The sequence below is a fragment of the Triturus cristatus genome, chromosome 6 (assembly GCF_964204655.1).
Source record: "Triturus cristatus chromosome 6, aTriCri1.1, whole genome shotgun sequence".
NCBI lineage: Eukaryota > Metazoa > Chordata > Amphibia > Caudata > Salamandridae > Triturus > Triturus cristatus.
In genome coordinates, this window is record NC_140589.1 from 1,349,136,172 (window position 1) to 1,349,159,028 (window position 22,857).

The window sequence follows — 22,857 nt, forward strand, 5'->3', positions numbered from 1 at the left end:
CTCTGCGCCTCTGGACATGGCTGGAACATCAGGGCATCACCCTGGTGGTTCAACACCTGGCGGGCTCTCTGAACACCAGGGCAGACAAACTCAGCTGCCGGTGCATGATGGATCACGAGTGGCGTCTGAACTCTGACATGGCGCAAGGCCTCTTTCGGCAGTGGGGAGAGCCATGGTTAGATCTATTCGGCACCGAAGAGAACGCGCAATGTCATCAGGTCTGTGCGTTGGAATTTCCAAGGCGGCACTCGCTCGGAGACGCTTTTTGACGCGATTGGAGTTGCGCTCTGCTGTACGCCTTTCCACCTATACCACTTCTGCCCAGAGTGCTGAAGAAGATCAGGCGCGACCGGGCCCAAGTCATCTTTGTGGCTCCGGATTGGGCACGAAGATACTGGTATCCCGAGCTACTCAGTCTGTCAATCGATCCCCCGATTTGACTGCCTCTTCAGGAGGACCTTCTGTCGCAGCAGCAGGAGACGGTCCTCCACCCGAGCCTGTCCAATCTCCACCTCCATGCGTGGAGACTGAGCGGCGACAGTTGATGCCATTTGACTTGCCTCCTGAAGTCTGTGATGTCATTCTGGCAGCCAGGCGTCCCTCCACTAAAACGGTATACGCCTGCAGGTGGACCAAATTTGTGGCATGGTGCACAGCAAAGGCTGTGGATCCCCTTTCCGCCCCCTTTCTGAGGTTCTCCTCTTTCTTCTTTACCTGGCCCAGCAGGGCTCTGCTCTGGGCACCCTCAATTGATATCTTTCAGCTGTTTCTGCCTTCTTACGGCTTCCTGACCAGCCTTCTCTTTTCAAGTCCCCTGTTGTTGCTAGATTCTTTGAAGGCATTACTCACATGTTTCCTCCTGTCTTTTTCGTAATGCCTCAGTGGGACTTGAACCTGGTGTTAACCTATCTGATGTGCGCTCCTTTTCGAGCCACTTCATAATTGTCCTCTTTGTCTTCTGACTCTTAAGACTGCTTTCCTGGTTGCCATCACCTCTGCCAGAAGAGTGAGTGAGCTCCAGGCTCTTTCTTCTAAACCTCCTTTCCTCTCTGTCAATACGGACAAGGTTGTTCTCAGGACTCGTCCTTCCTTTCTCCCTAAGGTGGTTACTGCCTTTCACATCGGCCAGTCTGCCACATTGCCCACCTTGTTTCCACCTCCGCATCCCTCGAAAGAGGAAGAGCGGCACGACCGTCTGGACCCAAAACGTGCTCTCTCCTTCTATCTGGACCGCACAAAACAGTTCCGGGTGGATGACCAACTCTTCGTTGGCTACGTGGGCGCTAAGAAGGGGCGGGCGGTGCACAAGCGACCCATCTCTCGGTGGGTCGTTTTGTGCATTAAGGTCTGTTATTCCTTGGCTAAGAAGGAACCTCCTGTGGGGCTGAGGGCCCATTCCACTCGGGCCACAGCGGCTACTACTGCCCTGGGACGGAGAGTCCCTCTGCAGGACATTTGTCAGGCAGCAACGTGGGCCTCGCTGCACACGTTTGCCAATCACTATTGCCTGGACAGCCAAGTCTGGAGAGACGGCTTCTTTGGCCGTTCTGTTCTCCAGGACTTTCTGGTGTGATCTTGGTTCGCAGACCCACCTCCAGGGTTGGTATTGCTGGGGTATCTATTCTAAGGTGAGGATTCTAACTAACGTGTTTCTTTCAGATGAACAAGTTACTTACCTTCGGTAACAATATATCTGTAAGAAACATTAGTTAGATTCCTTACCGCCCCACCCATCCTCCCTGTTCTGCGAACCGACATCTAGGTTTAAGGTTATCCTTTTCAGGGCCCTAGACTTTTTTGGCACCAGTGTCGGTCTCTTGCATGGCTCTGCGTTCCTGGTGCGGAAAGCTATGTATGAGAACTGACGTCAGCGCGGGAGGGCGGTGTCTAAGTACTCCTACGACGTCATTCCGGCACACGACGCCAACGACGGACGCGGAGCCGCAGACGACACCTAGCGACGCGCAAGGGGTATTGCTGACGAAAAATCTTTCCGGATCCAGCCTGACGCCTGGGGATATTCTAAGGTGAGGAATCTAATTAACTAATGTTTCTTACAGATACATCGATACCGAAGGTAAGTAACTTGTTCTTCAGTACCGTAAAGCCAAACTTGCCGTCTCCATACTCCAGAAGAAGTTATGGACCCACCCTCATTACTAGGAAGTGACCTCTAGACCGCTGCACTTCGAGATCCTGGGGTTCATGTAAGTCACACAAGAAATCCAGACATGGGTCTCCAACCTTCCGCCCTTGGTAGTGCTCGGAGTTGCACAATGCCGCGGTACTTCTCGACCTCAGAGCGACTTCTCGGTGCAGCTCATGAAGTGTTTCGGCTTGACCTCCTGCCTCAGCGCGTAGTCACAGTAGACTAATTACAATGCTTGGAGGAGGCTGTGGCCATGATTTTTGGTACTCCACCAAATCCTATTTCAGTACCTTAGGGCGCCAATGATTTGAGTTGGCAGCCGGTCGTATGATTTATCCTCTATGCCAACTGTGCATTGGACCGCCACCCGAGGTTGACCCCGTCAATGAGTCCAACACAGCCACTTCCTGCCCCAGTGCAATATCCGACACTGTCCGCAGTGCTGAGACAGACGCCGTAGGCCTGAGCCTCCATGCCATCAATGATGCAGGATCGGATCGTTTTATCTGATTCAGAGGCTTAACATCGTCCTGAAAAGTGTCATTACAGTTATGTCATTACAGTTTCTCGGACTCAGAACAATGGTATTATAATGAATATGTGTTGAGATTTATGAACAACCTAATATTTTTGAAGACCTTCAGGATGCCAGTGTGTTGGACGCTTCCTCTGGCGTTGTCCTGAATTCTCCAAATCCTATGGCCTGTGAAGTATCTTATTTCTTTGCAACTGTCATCAGTTCTTGATCTAACACTGCTCCTGCAGGGGGTCAAAACCTGTGTCACTAAATAAGTCCTCAACCCCGTAGGCACCACCCAGAAACCTCTGCTCCCTTATATTGCGGCTGTCACCTATATAAAGGTGGACTCCTGGGGCGAAAGCAGGATCTTACCCTGGAAACAGACTCATCCCCTACTGCTCCACCTCGGATGGAATTAAAGAGGTTAGTAAATTTTGCAAAATGCGTCTTGTCCAGTGCAAGTCTTGTCTTGATATTCGTCAGTTCCTCCTGCCTTTTAGGATGGTATTTGCACCCCTTGTGGGAAAGAGTGGCGGATGTCTTGCCGGCTGGCCAAGAAGATGACATACAAACCCTCCAACATCTGATCCTCAAAGGCCAAAATGCTGCAAAATACACCATCCATTCCAGCCTGAATCTAACCGACTGCTTGGGTTGGGTAGTTGGGACCATCATGGTGCTTAGGTTTCATGCCTGGATTCACACAACAGGCTTTTCATTTGATTTCCAGTAATCGCTCGTGGACGTGCCGTTCGATGGCTCGAAACTTTCCGGAGCAAAATCTGACACAGCCCTTGAGAAGTTCAAGGAGATCAAGGCCAATGTACGCAGTCTGAGCATAACAGCCTGTTCAGCAGCTTTTCCAACAATACTGCCCTTTTGAGGCTTTGGTAGGGTATATCAGTAGAGGCAGCACCAATTCCTGCCTTAGCAACAGCAGGTCTCCCAGCCCTTTCACAGGCAAGGCTGGGAAACTGCCAAACAGCATGCAGCCCCTCCAGGACAACAAACTACCCAAACCTCAACCCCTCCGCACTATGCCTTAGCAAAACAGCTGTAGATGGCCCTGTACAGCACACAATTGCTCTGTAGGAGGTCGAGTCACCTTTCACCTCTCCTGCATCACGTGAGACTGTTGGGTTCTCCAAATTGTAGAACACGGATATTCTCGACCCTCCCTGTCATACCCACTGGACATGCCACTCGCACCGCAGCAACTCTGGGAGGACCACTTGTCCATAATCTGTGGAGAGGTTAATGCTCTCTTGGCCAAGGGAGCAATAGAGAGGGTGCCAGCATCAAAGATTGGGACAGGTTGTTAATCTCATTATTTTCTGGTGCTGATAAAGGACAGAGGCCTGGTCCTATCCCACATTTACACCCTCTGAATTTCCACCTCAGGAAGGACAATTTAGAAAATCCTCATTCTGGCTCAAGTCCTGTCTAACCTGATCCAGTAAACTGGATGGTAGCATTGTATTTGCAGGACGTATACTTCAACATTCCTGTCCTGCAGTTCCACAGTTGGTACCTACGGTTTCATGTAGGCCATAAGCACTTTCAGTTATCTGTGCTGATGGTGGTCGCAGCCCATCTGCTGAGGTTGATGACTGGCTATTGAGGACAGACTCGCTTCAAGCAGTTGTAAACTGCCTCCAGACAGTGACTAATTAATTGTCATAATTGTGTTTCTCCACCAAAGTCACTCCTGACTCCGTCGCCATTGCTCCCCTCATGAAGAAAGAGAATTTGGCTTTTGGAAAGTGAAAAGTCCAGATATTACCCGGTAAGACTTTTGGTGCCACGGGGACCAGGAGACGTCAATGACGACCAAAGTCCGGAGGTGAGGTGTCCCACGAAGGATGTCGAGTGCTGAGGGGGGTCAGTGTCTGGATTGAATACCAGCAAGCCTTGGCAGCTGCAACCCACGCAGGTAGAGGAAATAAGCTTAGGTGAAGACCAGCAAGGTCCTGGGGACTCTCCAAGCAATGGAGAGTCAGTGCACTTCTGGAGCAACCAGGAAAGCCCACTGAAAGTCAAAGTTACCTTCACAGGGATCCACAGGCCAACGGATCAGGGATTGCGAAGGGACCTTGAACTGAATCACGAAATGCCAGCCCACGGAACACTCGTGGAGTGTAGGCCGGAAATCTTCAGTGGAATTACTGCTCAGGGTCAGGACTACAAGTAGCCCAAAGCACAGCCTCTGGGATCGCCGAAAAGCATATGCTGCTGCAAATGTACACGGTGCCCAGGGGTTCGGATTGCACGGTCACCACGAGGGATACTGGTCTCAGAGTTGCTGAGAGGTCAGATCAACCTCGGGGACGCTCGGGAACCCACCTCCTGTGTTGCAGAAATCTTCGGAGTCCTCAGGAGCTCGGGAGATGCAAACCGGTCAGATGCGTTAAAGGTGCTTGACTTGCAGGGAGTAACTCCTTTACTCCAAGGGAGATTCTTCAGTTATCCAGCGTAGTGTGGATAGTCGAAGTACTCTGTTTCTGTAGCAGATTTTAGTCCAGGTAAAATCTAAAGTCCTGTAGCCCCCAGTGCAGACTCTCTGGCACTCTAGCAGTGCACCCACCCAGCCCCAATACACTAAAGCCTGTCTGGGAGGTGGTCACACCTCCCTGTGACAGGAAAACTATTGTCAGACCGTCCTCTGCTCGAGTTTCGTCCAGCAGCAGGAGGGCAGACTCATGTCTGTGGCTGGCAGCATCCATTCTGTGATGCCCAGGACGAGAAAGCTAGTACCAGGTGTACCGGTGTTCACATAAGTCCCTCTAATAGGGTGGAATCATACCTCCCACACCAATTTAATACAGTCGTTTTAAAGTTGGCATTTACCGTGAGGTTATAATGCACTTAAACATATATGGTTGGCTGCATCACAGACAACCCCAGAGAATAGGTTCCGAAGGCTGCAGAGGGGGTCTGCTCATGCATGGGCACCGTCTCACATAAAACCCAGAACCCTGCATTCAGGGTTGTTAAGGCCTGCCATAGGTGTGACTGAAAGGTTTATGTGTGTAGTGATTTAGAACAGATATAGTGAACCTATATCTAAGTAAGGGGTGCATGCACCACCTTACACAGGTTGCAGTAGCAGACCTGTGGTGTCAGTTTGAATGGTCTCCCGGGGGGGGCATAATACCTGCTGCAGCCCCTGGGAGGCCTCTGGGGTACCCATGTGTAGGAAGGTAGATATCTGACTATGGTTACCCCCAACTTTTTGCCTAGTGTCTAGCTAGTTTTTCGATTTAGTTGGCCTGAGATCCTGCCATTCAGGGTCTCAGGCTGTCTGCTCTCTCTTTAAAATGGACTCCATGTACCCTAGGTACATACCCAATTGGTAAGGATCACCTTATTGGCCCCTGTACAGTGTACCTTAGGTACCCAGGGCATAGTTGTACCCTAGGCCTCCCAGGGGCTGCAGCATGTATTATGCCACCCCTGGTCTGGCCTTCCAATCAGACACAACTGGCTGATCACTCAGCTGGGGCAAGGTCGTGTAATCACCCCTTGCTTAGGTGTAGTATTCCTATACCTACCTTATATATAGACACATGTGTACCTATCAGCCACTCCTATGGCAGGCCTTAACAATCCTGGAGGCAGAGTGCTTGGTAACATGTGAGATGGTGCTCTAGCATGAGCTGAGCCTGTCTGCAGCTTTTGGAACCATGTCCTTATAGCTGTTCTATGATATAGCCTACCATATACTCTTAAAGTACCTTATAATCTTAAACGGTTATGGTAACTATGGTTTGGCTTTATCAAAACATATCGTGTAAGGTGTCTAACACTTTGGAATAATACCCCCATACCATTTCTGGTAATGAGGATATTATTCCTCCCTTCTAGAGGGAGAGATATGTTAAAATCCTACTTTGCTGTTTAACTCTAACCAAAGCCTCAGCATCACAAAATGGATGCTGCTGCCACAGACACGGGTCTGACCTCCTGCTGCTGGGAGCCCTCCCAGCCAGGGAGGCCTGCACAATAGGTTTCCTGCTTGGGGAGGTGCTAGCACCTCCCCAGACCAACTTTAGTGTATTGGGGCAGGGAGGGCTGAAAGGAATGAGACATGCCTGGGGCACACAAGGTGCTCCATGCATAGTCCAGTTCAAACCGGTGCTGGGGCACTCCAGCCCCAGCTCTGGCGCCAAACTGGACAAAGGAAAGGGAGTGTAGCCACTCCCCTTCCTGGTCCCACCCATAGGAGGGACCTTGCAGGTAGCCCAGCCCACTAGCCCAGTATATTAGTAGCTAGTTGGGCCCTGCTAAATTAGATTATCCTGAACCTGCAACTTGAACAGAAACTCTGGACCTTTGACATTCGACGAAAGAAGAAGACTGAAGAATCTCCCTTGTGGCCAAGGAGTGGCAACCCTGTGCAAACAGGCACCATCAAGAGACTTACCCTTTGCTTTGCTGAAGTTCTACATGGGACCGACTGCAGAGCCTGACCAGAGCCTTGACTTCCAGACTTCTCCGACCCTGATCCACATCCACAGCCGAGCTGAGATCCGTGGAGGCGACGAGAGACGTGGGACCGGCTACCTGGGAAAAGTGGCGAGTATCTTCCAGCGCAGCTTCTGAGGCACCCTCGAAGTTGTGTACCGGGGATTGAGAAGCCCCAACCCCAAGCATCATCTGCACCGAAGATCAGCCCCCCACACTCCGCGAGTCCTGCGTGGGGCCCTTCTGCATTTTCCTGCTTGCCACTTCTGTCCGGTTGCTTGCCCGTTGGCTAGCAGCCTTTGCGACGACACACCTTGATTTTCCACTGCTGGTTTGGCTCCTCCAGACTGGCTCCTGCTCCTCTGCAAAAGAGAAGCACCCCAGACCTTCCTGGTCTGCACCAGAAGCAAGTCCTCCATTCTTCGTGGGTTCCGCTTGCCAAGGCTTGGTGAGTCCTAGTTCGACTTCGACGCCGCCGACAGCAAGAGCCTTCGTGGGACAGCTCGCCTCCTGGTCCTGGTCGTCCTCGACGTCTCCTGGTACCCGTGGCTGCTGCGACAAGCTTCACCTCTTCGCCTGCAATCTCCCGACATCGCCTGGTTCCTTCCTGGTTCCACGTGGTCACTGGCTAGTGACCCAGACTCTGTCCCTTCTGCTTGCAGGTATCCTTCCTTCTTGATCCCGGCCTTGGGATCCACCGGACACTCTGTACTGACTGCCTGTCAGCAACTTTCCTTCAGGCATCCATAGAAGTCCACGACGAAACCCGACGCAAGTTCACACCTATGCACCCGCAGCCCGTGGGCTAGGTAACTTGGGTACTCCGGTGCTCACAAGGGTATTGACTATCCTAGGGTCTAGTTTCCGAGTCTCGACTTTCTAGCTATACCAGAAGTGTCCTAAAACTGCTTATTTCTGAACTGTTCTATTTCTATCGATTATACGCATTACGCGTGAGTGTTTCCACTCTGCACCTGAATCCCGTGGGCCTCCCACTTCCTAACCTTGGGTAGTATAGTGTAGCCCCAGTGATTCCCTAGGCCTAGGCCTATCTTATTTCCGTGACAGTGGTCCTTATACCACTTCTTCATTATATGGTTTGCGTGGCCCCTAGGGCCTAACTGTATTACTTACCTGTGTGACTTAATGTATGCTTGAATAAGACTGTGTTGTACTTACCTCGAATCTCATAAAGAGTGCTGAGGGTTTGACTAGAATAAATACACTTTATTTTATATATTTATCTGTTGTGGTGTCCTTTCATTTGGTATTCAAGGGATTATATATGGTATAACAGCTGGCTTCACATGCCATTCAGAGTTTAGCCTAAGACTGCTCTTGTCCATGCTACCACTAGGATAGCTGGTCTATAAGGTTGACTTTACAACCAATCACCATAAGGGTTGTTTGGACTGATACAAGGTGTACACTAGAATCAGTGACATCATATATTAGCTTAGAGGTGCGTGGTTATGTGTCATAGGTATCCGGCGCTACAGAGAAAGTGCACAGAAATCATCCGTTCTCTAATAGGACGGTGCTGAAAGGCGTAGAGACACCACACACTCTACAAATGTAAGCCGGAGCTTAACAAAACTTCTTGCTGAAGCCTCAGCACACGTGACAAATATACGTGCTTAAGTAAATACACACATGAAATACGAGTACAATCTCTTTCTTGTCTTCTTTATTGAGACGATTCCAGGTGAAGTGTCGAGATTACAGCCAACACGTGTTTCGTCGCATCGGGAGTATGAACCCGCGACTTCCTCAAGGCTGTACAAATAAACAGAAAAAATGCCACCTCATACCGTGAAGGTACATACAGTAAATGCAATCCACAGTAATCAACATACAGTTTGGTATCGTGGTTCCAAACATAGTGAGTAGTTGCGTGGTGGAATGTGGTCTTTCCAAAAGATAGGAACCCATACGGGGAATGATGAGCAAAAAGTCTTGGAAGCAACCAAATATATGGAGAGAGAAAAAGGCCCGATCGTGAAACTACGTGGTTACTAAGTGAACTACTGTCTGTGCTCATTATCGGTAACCATATCGCCGTCGTGGGATGAAAGTGCCAAGTCATCGTTAAGAATAACGTGACTAAAAGAATAACACCCAAAATACCGAAGTGGGTTGTTTACCTTTCTTGGTATTCGCAAAATCTCTGTTCACACAAGGGAATTAAAACAAAATGAGAAGACATCAGATACAGATCAAACCGTCGTCTCGGTGAGCAAGTATACGTGTTAAATCGAGGTTGAACCTACTTTGATTGTGGTTGTAATTCCGGCCCACAAGGGGTTCTGTATTCAGTACGTGGAAACGAGGAATAACACGGAAACAACAGGGAGGTGTTCGTGTACAAACACTTCTCTATGGAGATGAGAAAAATATAGAGTAAAATATCACGGTCCCGGTTTGTTGTAGCGTGTTTATGGTGATCAAAAGATACCACATTTCATCACTAAAACTCTAAGTCTCTGTTTGACATCCCGTGTCGACTGATCCTAAATTCTCATCGTACATTAATTGCAATTCAAGCAAGGCTAAAATACAAGCCATGGTCTACAGTTGATGGGACCATATTGCGCCTAGTTTATTCAGGTACCATTATATATACTATTTGTATACCTTTATAATATCGGGAAATACGTTCTTGATTGTGGCTAAACAAACACTCACCATGCCCCAAATGCGGCACGTAACCAAAACAATTCGTGGAAACGTTGTATCTTTTCCAACACACGTATCAGTCCTCGAGTCTCAGTAAGCGTATTTATCCTACCTGTCGTCTTTTCCAAATATCGTGCCCTCGTTCCTACACGAATCTTCTAGGTGCGAGACGTAGGTCCGCCGAGTGTGGCAACCCGTCCTCCGTATGCTAGTGTCACGTGACAGGAAGCTAAACCGGGAATATATCCGGGTTTACGTATTTAGCACATTCGTCAGAAGGACTGACAAGGTAAAAAGACTACATGAAAATACACCGTCTTGCATCCCACGAGTAGGGACCCAAACTGGTTACTGTTAATCCCTACGTTCATATCTTAATCCAGTTGGACATTGGTCCCTGTGTCATCAGTGATTGACACATAAGCTACTATGGGAATTCTATTTGATCATTAAAATTCCGATCCAATGAGGTGTCAGAAATCATTCTCCTTCAATCAGAGCTTCGATGTGACCGTAAGTAAGTACCTCAAGAGATCTCTATTGACAATCTGCGAGGCCTGTCGTTGCCTAAAAAATAGCGGGAATTCGAATCATAGTAGATTCTAAGAACAATTGCGAGCGTGATGTGTGCACGAGTAGGCTAATTTTGTGCCGGTTTGTGAGTTTCCTTAATCAAATGTCCTTCGGTCTCTCCATAGATACGGTTAACAAATGGTTCAGTCAAAGAGCAATCTAGGCTCTAACAAATTCAAAAAGTTTCTAAATTTACACAGATATACAGTATACGCTGTAGGTATTAACAAATACCTGTGTTCGGAAATACACATACACAGCGAACATAAACATTCGGAGTCCTAGTTTAGTAGTGATTGGTTTGACCTTAGCGTGAAAAGTCAACATCGACTTATTTCATGAGTATAAACAGCACATCAATCAATTTTACCTAATATACATATATAAAAGACTGTTCAAGATTGGGGTAAAGAAAAGCGGTAACCCTGTGTGCCACATTAATTTCTCTCTCTCAAAACTTTAATATGTAACAACATTGGTAGTATACTCATGTATCATGCTTTATCTATTTTGTCTGAGGCGGTAGCCTTGTGTGCCCCATTCATTTTTCTCTCTCAAAACTTTGGTATACATAAAACACTGGTGGTATGTTCATGTATCATGTCTAAGCTACTATGTTTGAGTTGTCAGTTAAGTCTATCTGCCCAGGAAGTAATGGAGCTCATGGTCAATGTTCATCCCATGCTCAGTACTTCTCAATTTAAGAATCCAGAGTGCCTCTTTGCGTCTCAGTGTCAGTTCCCGATTGCCACCACGGGGGTGTCTAGGTATGTGGTCAATACCATAGTACTCGAAGCGTTTCATTGTCGTTTGTTTGGGGCAGATAGACATGTGAGCAGCTATGGGGTATCTCATATCCCCATTCTTAACTGCTCTCATGTGTTCTCCAATTCTTTCGCGTAGTGGTGTGATGGTACTACCAATGTATTTACGCTCACATTTGCACACAATAACATAAACCGTGAATTTGGTGAGGCAAGTGATGTTGGTCTTGATTTTGTAAATTCTGCCACCAGGGCCTCTAAATTCAGTGATTCTAGTATGTGCCCATTTACAAGCCGCGCATTTACCACAACCGGAAAAACCACATGAGTATGTGGTCAGCCAGTTGTCTGTGTTCCTGGGTATGGGGTAGCTCGGGCTCAAAATATTCCTAAGCGAGAACCCCCTTTTAAAAGTTATGTCTGGTTTGTTGCTGATATAGTCGTTACAACCACAATCAAAGTAGGTTCAACCTCGATTTAACACGTATACTTGCTCACCGAGACGACGGTTTGATCTGTATCTGATGTCTTCTCATTTTGTTTTAATTCCCTTGTGTGAACAGAGATTTTGCGAATACCAAGAAAGGTAAACAACCCACTTCGGTATTTTGGGTGTTATTCTTTTAGTCACGTTATTCTTAACGATGACTTGGCACTTTCATCCCACGACGGCGATATGGTTACCGATAATGAGCACAGACAGTAGTTCACTTAGTAACCACGTAGTTTCACGATCGGGCCTTTTTCTCTCTCCATATATTTGGTTGCTTCCAAGACTTTTTGCTCATCATTCCCCGTATGGGTTCCTATCTTTTGGAAAGACCACTTTCCACCACGCAACTACTCACTATGTTTGGAACCACGATACCAAACTGTATGTTGATTACTGTGGATTGCATTTACTGTATGTACCTTCACGGTATGAGGTGGCATTTTTTCTGTTTATTTGTACAGCCTTGAGGAAGTCGCGGGTTCATACTCCCGATGCGACGAAACACGTGTTGGCTGTAATCTCGACACTTCACCTGGAATCGTCTCAATAAAGAAGACAAGAAAGAGATTGTACTCTGTTTTTTCAAAAAAAGAAAAAATATTTCTTATGTACTCGTATTTCATGTGTGTATTTACTTAAGCACGTATATTTGTCACGTGTGCTGAGGCTTCAGCAAGACATCATATATTAGGCCAACTTCTCACACCATGCCCTGGGTACATAGTATACCATATACTAGGGACTGATAAGGGTACCCCAGAATCCAATCTGGAGTGTACCTAAAGCACATGCAATCAATTTAGAGGAGAAAGCAGCTTGACTGGGGTCCTGGTTAGCAGCAAAACGTCAGCAAAAAGTGGGAGTAACTATAAGAAGCAGATCCTACTCTCCTACAACTGGTACCATACTTCAGATTGGTTTCATCAATGTGATAATCCAACAGTGTGGTGACTGTTGCCATATTTCAGACCACTGTCTCCAGATTCCGGTTATATACTGTATTGCGCCTTCAATAACTTCATACATTTTCAGTGCCCTCTCTTGTGGAGAAGCTAACCTAAATATGGCAGTATGTGGTGCAAGGTACTTTCTGGCTGCAAGATATGGTGATAGGGGCATCCCTGATAAGAGGTTGGTATTTTCGCATCTGGAAACTTTCAGAATGGGTAAATTATCCACTGCTATAGAGAGAGGAAGATTTTAAGACTGAACTGGTTCTTTTTTTGTATTTATGCAGTTGTACGTTAGTTTTTTTTGTTTACTCAAAATGTAATAAAAAACTCTGACATTTGTGAAAAGGAAAATGGTACTGTACCTAGATAGACTGCTCACACAGAGGCTGAAAAACTGATGTTTCTCCTTCCAGTTTCCCCCAGTATGCCATCAAGCCCTGCCAGAAGCAGTATCTCCTCTTCTTTCTTCTGGAAATAGGGTCCTGATCTACTGACTACAGCATTTCTGTATTTTAATATTGGGGAAAATGTCTATAAAGTTTTCTAAAAGTGACCTCACACAACATGTTTTAAGGCACAGAAGGATTTTCTTATAGTATGATTTTAATGAACGAATGCTATCTCTTGTCATGATATGTCCTTCCTCTGATTGTTAGAAGGCACAGGCTCTCCCACACTATGTCTACTTATCTTGCCTCCCTTAACGTCACCTCCCAGAATGACATAACACATTTGCCTAGCAATGGCCAGGAAGAATTGAAAGAAAAGGCAGGATTTGCTTCCATGATCAGCATGTACCAAGAAATGGCTTCGGGGAAGTCTTAGATGCCATGGAAAGAGTATTCCCTCTACAGTGGGCCATTTCACTGGCTGCATACTCTATTTGCGGGGCAGATCTTAAGTTAGGTCACAGCATGGATTGCACCTATGTTCACACAGTTACTCCATCAAAGAAAATCATCAAAAGGGTGATGCAGGAGATATTGCCCTTAAGGAGAAAAACAATTGCAAGCATGTAACTTTACCTAATCATTTAAATGCTAAAAATAAATAAACTATGTTAAACTACACTCACAAGGCCTGATTCATGAGACAAGCTGTAGCAAAAATTGAGAGATGCAACTCAATTTTGTTCTGTATTAATAAAATGTGCACTGGTGCTTATCTAGAGATTACTAACACAGATTGTAGATGACGATGTGCGCATGAAATCCCTAAGGTGATAACCTTTCTTGTCCTAGGCCTGTCCTTAGAGTACCCACAGGCAATAGTTGCCACCAGAAAATCATCTCTATAGCCCAGTTCAGAAGCATATAGCTGAGTGTGGGTCATTGGATTTTGGTGTAATACCCAACTCCTCTTGTGCTCAGTCGATGGATGACGTCTTGTCTTTTCATGCTTCCTGACTGATAAAGGGGTGCAGTTGGACTCCTCAAAAGATACCTTGCATATGGGATACATTTTGAGACTCCTTCAAGATCAACATGGCCATCAAAAGAGATCTGATAAGTCTGGCAGGTGTTCAGACTGGCACAGTGTCCCACCGTTAACATTGACCATAACCTTTCCTTCCCAGGGTGAGGCAAATGCATTTGTAGTCGGTGACATCCTGTGATTTAGTACTACTTTCTTGGAAGATGTTCTGCTTAGCGTTCATACATTTCCCAAGCATGTAATTGAACTCTGACCCTTTTCACCTTCACAATGCCTCACTGATAATTGGTTGATCTTCGGCTTGCCCTTCTTTCATTCCAAAAGTGCCATTGTAGTTTCACTTGAATGTGGAGATCATCCTTCCAACTTCCCTGATACCCATACCCGAGGACGTCCCATACAACATGAATGTAAAACACACCTGGTGCTTTTACCTTGACCATACCAGGAATCTGTGTTAGTCAGATCAGCTTTTCATACTCTTTGGGTCATGATGCCAGCTGAGCAACTGCTAAGGCCACAGTTACGATAGCATTAACATCACTCGTCTCCTGTTGCTACACTATGTATGGACCCCAACATCCATCTGGTATAAACGCACACTCTATCTGAACAAAGGCTATGGCATTATCCAGGCCCATGGCTGTCCGAGAGATCTGCTGGGTATCTATACCTGCTAAACCTATCCTGCTGACATGCTCTTGAGCTTTCAACCCTGAGCTGCACTAGGTCTGTATTTTAAACAGCTGTAGAAGCAGCGTGTGGTCCCGCAGATAGTAGATGGAATACTCAGCATTGGAAAATAGCAAAGTGCCGATACACTAAGAGGTGTGGGGTGACCATGCAGGTTAATTTATCAGTTTAATATATTACGATTCGTCTTTTTAAAGATTGCGATGTATTACTCGTAATGGTCAGGCTCTTTGTTTACTTATTTTAAACGTCAAATTATAGATGCTGTGGTCAAATTGGTTAATATGCCTCAGAAATATAGCTGAAGTAATGACAGATATTTGAGTAATGTCTGTTTGCTGAGAAGTCAAAGTAAAGGGGGAGCAGGTAGTCCTTGAGGGCTAGAGCCATGCCCGAATCCCTCTTGAAATACATTTGCATAGAATTTAGAAGTCAATAGTTACCTTTTAAATCTGGTATTATTTGGCCCTAGTACACCAATTTTATACACATTTGCCCTAGACTGTTGTGTAGGGTCAGAACACAGTGTCTGTAGCTTTGTGCCAGTGTATAATTGTACATGATGTAAATTGGGTTGGACCCTGGCTTCCACAAGAAACTCAGTTCAGTTTAAATGTAAGTTTTTCTAATTTCTGTGGTCATGGTCTTACCTAGAAACGTATTTGCCTGTTTTTCTTGGAGAAAGAAAACTTTCCTTGTTTTCATTTCATTTCAGTCCTTCAACACATTGCACATGATGTATCATGAAGCCACAGCCTGCCATGTGACTGGAGACCTAGTGGAACTCCTGTCAATTTTTCTTTCTGTTCTCAAGTCAACACGGCCCTATCTGCAAAGAAAAGGTATTGCCCTGTCTGTTTTTATTTTTGTTAAAGAACATTTTGTGTTAGATATTAAGAATATTTGATGTGATTGCATGCTCTCCCGTTTGTTCTAAGCATTCATGTTCTCTTCTCCCTGTACCAGTACTCTGAAGACATGCACCGACAAAGGATTATTTTGCTTTTCTAATACAACCTTTTAGCTGCAGATTCCTTACCTTAAAATTATCCCCAGGCATCAGACTGGTTCCAGAAAAGTGTCACGAGCAGTACCCCTTCGGGAAGGTAGATGGTTTTGATTGGCTCCATGTGGTCTTGTCCGCGCCGGAAGTGACCTGCGTGGTTCCTTTATAGGTGCCTCCTCAGCGCACTGATATCAGTTCCTTTCTATCTGATAGAGACTACTAGCTGCAGATTCCTTCACGTAGAATTATCCCCAGGCGTGAGACTGGACCCGGAAAACTTTCTTGCCCAGCATTCCTCCGCGCCGGGGTTCAGCATCACGCGACTCCGCCCAGGCGTCGTCCGCGAGGTCACAGATGTCCCACCCCGGCGCGCCTACATCAGTTTTTTCCTTTTCCTCGTGCAACGCGGATCCGGTTTGTGCTCTGGACCTGCTTAGGCCTTTCCCTTATGCTGTGCTGCCTGTGTGGGAACAGTGTGCGAATGCCTTCAGGCTTTAAAACTTGCTCGTCGTGTGGCCGCCTCATGTCAGCGACGGATCCTCACCCCATTTGTATGTGGTGTTTGAGGGAGCACCACGACTCCACTGATTGTGAGGCGTGCCAGCAGATGAAGCCGAAGTCCCGGCAAGAGCGCCAGATGAAACTTCTCTCGGCTTGTGTGTCCAGGTCGGCGTCGTCATCTCACCCGGCCCCTGCTGAGGGTTCTCGGACCCGCGGCTTCCCTCGCTGACTTAGATCTTCTTCAAGGTCACAAGTGCGCTGCTCACCTATTGGCAAGTGTCGCAGTTTGTCCCTGAGGGTCGAGTTCCGGCCTGTCGGGGGCGTGGGCTCTCCGCGGATGGTGCGGCCCTGTGTGTCGTCCCCTTATATGCCGGTTCCCGGTGTGGGAGCGACCAGAGCCCAGATAGAGACATATACAGCGGCTTCGCTGGCTTCTCCTCCTCCTCCTTCCCCTCCTGGGACGTCTCCTCGTCCCTCCCCAGGCCCTTCTCGTCCCTGCACGCAGGCAGCTGCCACGTTGGAGGCCAGGGCGTCGCCGTTACGGCGCCGCCCTTCGCCGCCCTTGCTCCGTCCCAGCTCCAGTCTCCTGTGCTGTGTGCTTTGTCGGAAGTCGTCCCGGCGTCTCTTCCGGCGCCGGTCGACGTCGGTGTCCTGCCTCAGGTTGCGGACTCTACATCACCGGGCCGAAGTCAGGTCGTTGACTCATCTTCGGATGCCTCCTCTTCTCCAGAGGTTCGGCGGTTGCTGGTGTCATCCTCGCCGGAGGTGGGCCGCCGTGTCGTGGCTTTTTCCCCGACGTCGTCTAAAGGCGGCTCCTCGCCGTCTCCACGACCGCGGTCTTCGCCAGAGGAGCCACAGGCCCCCCACTCCTCGGTCCCTCTTCCTTCCTTCCGACCTTGGCCCTTCCTTCCTCCGGTTGGCTTGGGGGATGGCCGCCTTAACTTGCAGTCGTCACCTAACGAGGAGCTGCTTTCCCCTCCGCGGGGCCCTATGGAGGCGGGTGCGGCTTTCGCCCGCTCTGTTTCCACGTCTGTGGGAATTTTGCGCATGGGGGATCCAGCTGCCCATTTCCCCACAGATCCTCTTCTGGAGGTTCTCCATCAGGGCTCTGGTGGTAGGGAACTGTTGCTTCCCTTCGAAGGTTCACTCCACTCTTCTCTCTTGGGGACTTGGAGCCATCCCGCCACGGGAGACCCGATGCCCCAGCACCTTCTGCACCGCCACCATCCGGGGCCACGTGATCCGGTGTGCCTTTCTCTTCACCGTTCAACCAGAGGCCCCCTTTTGCAGTCTGCCTTTCCTGCTTTACTGCTGCTGTTATCCCCCTCGTCACGAGAGGCCCGCTGGTTTGACTCCTGTGAGGCGCAATATGTTTGCCTCCACCCGTGCTGCTCTGCGGGCCCTTAACACACTGTGTGTTTTGGCTAGGGCCACTTCTTGCTTGTGGGACTCGGCGGAGTCCCTTATGCCTGCCGCTTCTCAGGAGGGTGCCTGTGTGGATTTGAGGCACCATGTCTTGGATGGTCGGGAGCTGGAGGCGTTTATCCTTCGCTCTGCTCTGGACATTTCGGAGGTGCTGGGTCGTGCCATGGCCTCTTCGGTCGCCCTTCGTCTCCATGCCTGGCTTCGCGACAGTGTGTTCCCGGAGAATGTTGGAGAACGGCTGGTGGACCTTCCCTTCGATGGTACTCTTTTGTTCCATGCCCCTGCGGACTCAGCCATCCAGAGGTTCTTGGCGGGGCTTCGTCTTCCTCCTCCTCCCCCTCCTTATTCTCCTCCTTCAGTGACCTGCGTGTTGATCTGGTTCTTGGAGCTGTTCTTCCGTTGGGGTGGATCGCCCCGATTGTCTATTCTGTGTGCTTCATGGCCACTCGAGTCCTCCTTGCTGAGGCTATGGTTCTGTTGGCTGCTGGCCAGCCCTTTTTGACTGTGTGTTTTTCCCTTGGGTATTTCCAGCATGCTGGGCCTGAGGTTAGGCCTTCTGCATTACCCCTCTGGCTGTTTGATAGGCCTCCTGCTGGGTTTTTTGCCGCAGGTCTTTTTTGTTGTCCTCTGCTGCTTAAGTTTCTTCCTAAGAGGTTCCCATGTCTTGGGATATGTCATGGCCTATGTGGGGCACGGTTGGCTGTTATATAGCCCTGGTATGTGCTGGGGAGTTGTGGTCGCCTCCGGGCTTCTGCTCTTCGTAGCGTCATGGTATGTTGCGGATGCAACCACATTCTTCGCCTTTTTGTTTTGAGTGTTAAGCTCTGTGGTGTCCCTGGCGTCTGTGCCAGTGCCGCCCTCTTGTTCTTTCTGCGCCGTTGTGCCTTCTTGGGGCTTTAGTGGGACTGTCATCCTGCCTTCCCCACTACTTCCAGTGGGCCTTGCACTCTGTTCTACCTCTTCTCCCTGTGGGGGGATGGTCCCTGACTTCCGGATCCTCTTGCGGGCGCAGTTTGCCCCTGCGGGGCGTTCGACGATTCTTCCTGGGTGACCTTGTGTTCCCCTTTTCGGCTTCTGCCTGCTTTTTGCTGCCGGCGCCGTCCTGTCTGGGATTGCCTTTGCTCTGCCTCTTCTCCTTGGAGTCTCTAGGTTGCTCTTCTCCTTCGGTGATCCTTTCCTTGCCTTGGCCGGAGGTTTTGTTGCCTCTCATGGGCGTGGGATGTTTGGCTTCTTTGCACCTTCCCTTGTCTCCTCTGCCGGTGGCTCCGACGCCGCCTGGTTCGGATCCAGGCTCGGAGGCTGTGGTGCCGTTGGGGTGTGGCCCTTTGGGGGTCCCTCCTTCGGACCACGGCGCCTCTGCTTCGCCGCAAACTCCCGCTGGAGTCCCTGTGGTGTTGCCGGAGGTCGCCGGGGCTCGGGTCGCTCCCCCGAGGCCCCTTCCGGTCCTCGGAACAGGCGGGGGCTTTGTCCAGGGCCGAGGTGACGCCGCCACGGCGCCAGCGGCTGCTGGCCCTGACGGCGCCACGGGGGTCGGTGGAGGGCTCGTCTCGTCCTGTCACGCGTCGCCGCTGGTGGGGGACTCCTCGTCCCTCCCCGGGACCTTCTCGTCCCTCCACGCAGGCAGCTGCCTCGTCGGAGGGGCGGGGTGGGCGTTCCCCTTTGCCTGGGGGACGGGGTTCCTCGTCCTGTTTTTGGACTCTGGCCCCACGCGGCCCTCTGTTGAGCCCCGGTGGGTGGAGTCCTCTCGCAGACCCTCCTTCCCCTTGGGTCTGGCTATGGTATCTATTCTACGTGAAGGAATCTGCGGCTTGTAGTCTCTATCAGATGTACGAGTTGTGAGAAGTTGGCCTGATATGTAGTGCTCACTATTCTAGTGATCACTGTGTATCATTCCAAACGACCCTTATTGATGATTGGTTGTAAGTCAACCTTTTAGACCAGCTATCCTAGTAGCGTGGATACGAGCAGTCTTAGGCTAAACTCTAGAGGGCGTGTTAAGCCAGCTGTTTACCATCACATATACCCCTTGAACACCAAGTGAAAGGACACCACACAAGTTGTTATGAAAATAAAAGGGTATTTATTTATAACAAGACTACCCTGGCTCTTTATGAGTCAGGGAGCTAAGCACACTACAAAACTCTTAGGAAAATACTTCAGTTGCACAATTTACACAAATGCCCGAGGGGCACGAGAAACCATCTACACTAACAGTGAAATGCGAATGGTTAGAGTCTGGAGGTACTGATTCCGGAGTGTTCCGATCAGTGGGACTAAACGAAAAAGGAACTGGACACTTGTAGAGCGAACCTGCGATGGAGCACCGAGATGCCCGATTTACCTAGCCCGGAGGCTGCGGCTGCGTGAAGTTCGTCAAGATGTCGGGAGTCCTCGTGTAGTCTCAGGAGCCTGAAAGAAGAAGTTGCTGGCAGGCGACCAGTGACGATGTTCAGAGCGATCCAAGCCTGGATCGGTGATGAAGGAAAACCTGAAAGCAGAGGGGACTCAGTTCTCAACCGCTAGCCAGCGATCGTGTGGGTACCAGGAGGGTACCGGCTGAAGTCACCTCGACTAGGTGAGTGGGTGACGTCGGACTCGGCTGTTCCTCGGACCAGGAGGCGCGGCGGCGACCAGGATGGAGGGCGAGCTGTCCCACGAAGGTGTCTGCTGTCGATGATGCTGGGCCCAGGAAGGGGCAGCGGATCTTGGCAGTGGCCACCCAAGCGGGGGAGTCAAGATGGCGTCGGGAGTGGACCAGGAGGGTCCGGGGTACTCCTCTGTTGAAGGGGAGCAAGTGCCAGTCTGGAGCAACCAGACTAGTGATGAAAAATAATCTTGGAGCGTCGTGAAGAGGGCCACAAGCCGGTCGGCAAGTGGTCGGACAACGCGGTGAACAGCAAGGAGCGGAAGGGCCCCCCACGCAGATCTCGCGGATGCTGGGGAGACAGACTTCGATGCTGGAGCTGCTCAGGGTTTAGGGCTTCTCAAACCCTAGGTGCACTCACTCGAGGGTCCCTCGGTGGGCGTGCTAGTTAAGCGTCGTGCAGGTTCTGAAGATAGCCGGTCCCGCAGGTCTCGTCACACCTACGACTCTCAGCTGAGCTGATGAGGGAGGTAAAAGGTCAGAGATGGCAGGGAACTCGGGTCTCGTCGAGCTGGGCAGTCTTGATCCGTAGGAGAGACTTACAGCAAACCGCAAGCGCTTAGTTGGTGCCTGCTGGTGCAGGGTGGCTACTCCTTAGCCACAAGGGAGAGTCTTCAGAAATAGTCAAGAGTTCCTTTCGTGGAAAGTGGTTCGTGATTCGGAGGTATCCGATTATCTGATTATCCAATTTGGGAAGGGGACTCGCTCCTACCTTTATTCTAAGAAAAAGGGGTTCAGGGTTACTTCCATGTCGTGCCCCTCTAGGAGGGGGGAATGCTAACCCCGTCGCCAGAACTAGCGAGGGGTTCGTATTCCAATTCGTATGACACCTTACGCGACATGTGTAGGTGATGCGATGCCAAAGTTAGCAAATAGTTGGCCCGCGTCACCATGGAACGGCTATTAGGACTTGGTTCCGCAAGCCGTCGACGGGCTCGGCTCGCGCCAGAGCACCATCCCACATGACTCCCCGCACTCTGCCTTCAGGATTGATAAGGCCTGCCATAGGAGTGACTGATAGGAATCCATGTGTCCATTTTAGGGTTAGGTGTAGGAATACTACACCTACAGCAACGGGTGATTACACCACGTGGCCCCAGCTGTCGTGCAGCCAGTTGTGTCCGATTTGGGCGGCCATTCCAGGGGTGGCATAATACATGCTGCAGCCCCTGGTAGGCCCTGGGTACACCGATGCCCTGGATACCTGTGGTATGCTGAGACAGGGACTGACAAGGCGGCCCAGTTCCAATTAGTGGATGCACCTAACGTACATGTGTGTTAATTTCGAGAGAGAACAGCTAGGCTGTGGGTCTGATCGGCAGGCCCACAGCCGGAGAAAGTCGTAAACCAATGAAGCAAAAGCAAAAAAGTCTGGGTGATCATAGGATTGCAGACCCTACTCTCCTACATGACCCCCCCCCAAACTTTGGGACAATAAGCTAACCTTGACCAGGTGAGTCTTCTTGCTCTAAGTGGAAATACCTGGAGAGCCCATCTGCATTGCCATGATCAGTGCCAGGTCTATGCTCCACTGTGAAGTCCATCCCCTGTAGGGAAATGGACCACCTAAGTAGTTTGGGGTTTTCACCCTTCATTTGATTTAGCCACAAGAGGGGCTTATGGTCGGTCTGAATCTTGAAGTGAGTGCCAAACAAGTATGGCCTCAACTTCTTCAGGGCCCAAACCACAGCAAAGGCCTCCCTCTCAATAGCTGACCAATTCTTCTCTCTGGGGGTCAGCCTCCTGCTAATAAAAGCTATGGGCTGGTCATGACCATCAAAATTCAGTTGCGATAGAACAGCTCCCACACCCAGCTCCGAAGCGTCTGTTTGGACAATGAATGGTTTGGAGTAGTCTGGACTCTTTAGGATAGGTGCTGTGCACATGGCCTGCTTTAGGTCATCGAATGCCTTCTGACAGCTTGCTGTCCACTGAACTTTTTTTGGCATCTTTTTACTTGTCAGGTCGTTTAGCGGGGTCACAATGGATCCATAATTTCTGACAAATTTCCGGTAATAACCAGTCAGGCCCAAGAAAGCTCGAACCTGAGTCTGGGTGGTTGGAGGAGCCCAGTCCTGTATGGCCTGTATTTTGCTCTCCAACGGTTGAACCTGACCCCCTCCTACAAGGTGGCCCAGGTATACAACCTGTGTCTGCCCTATCTGGCACTTGGTGGCCTTGATAGTGAGGCCTGCCTTCTGCAGGGCCTCTAACACTTTCCTCAGGTGGACCAGGTGATCCTCCCAGGTGGAGCTAAAGACAGCGATATCGTCCAGATACGCCGCACAGAAGTCGTCCAACCCAGTGAGAACTTGATTCACCAGCCTTTGGAAGGTGGCAGGTGCATTTTTCAAACCAAAGGGCATTACCACGAACTGATAATGCCCACCCGGGGTAGAAAATGCTGTTTTGGGCTTGGCCTCCTCAGCTAACCTGATTTGCCAATACCCAGCTGTCAGGTCAAACGTACTTAAGTAGTTGGCCGAGGCCAACCGGTCGATAAGTTCGTCTGCTCTTGGTATCGGGTGGGCGTCAGTCTTAGTGACTGCATTGAGACCTCTG

The 22,857-nt window shown here is 49.6% G+C and overlaps 1 protein-coding gene across 1 annotated transcript in view; it reads left to right on the forward strand.

The window, feature by feature from the left end:
• USP34 (ubiquitin specific peptidase 34) overlaps positions 1–22,857 on the forward strand; it is a 2,509,780-nt gene that overhangs the window by 2,091,901 nt on the left and 395,022 nt on the right. The window contains exon 70 of the mRNA XM_085612349.1: positions 15,435–15,561. Within this exon, the coding sequence (XP_085468475.1) occupies positions 15,435–15,561 (127 nt within the window). The remainder of the gene's footprint in view (positions 1–15,434; positions 15,562–22,857) is intronic.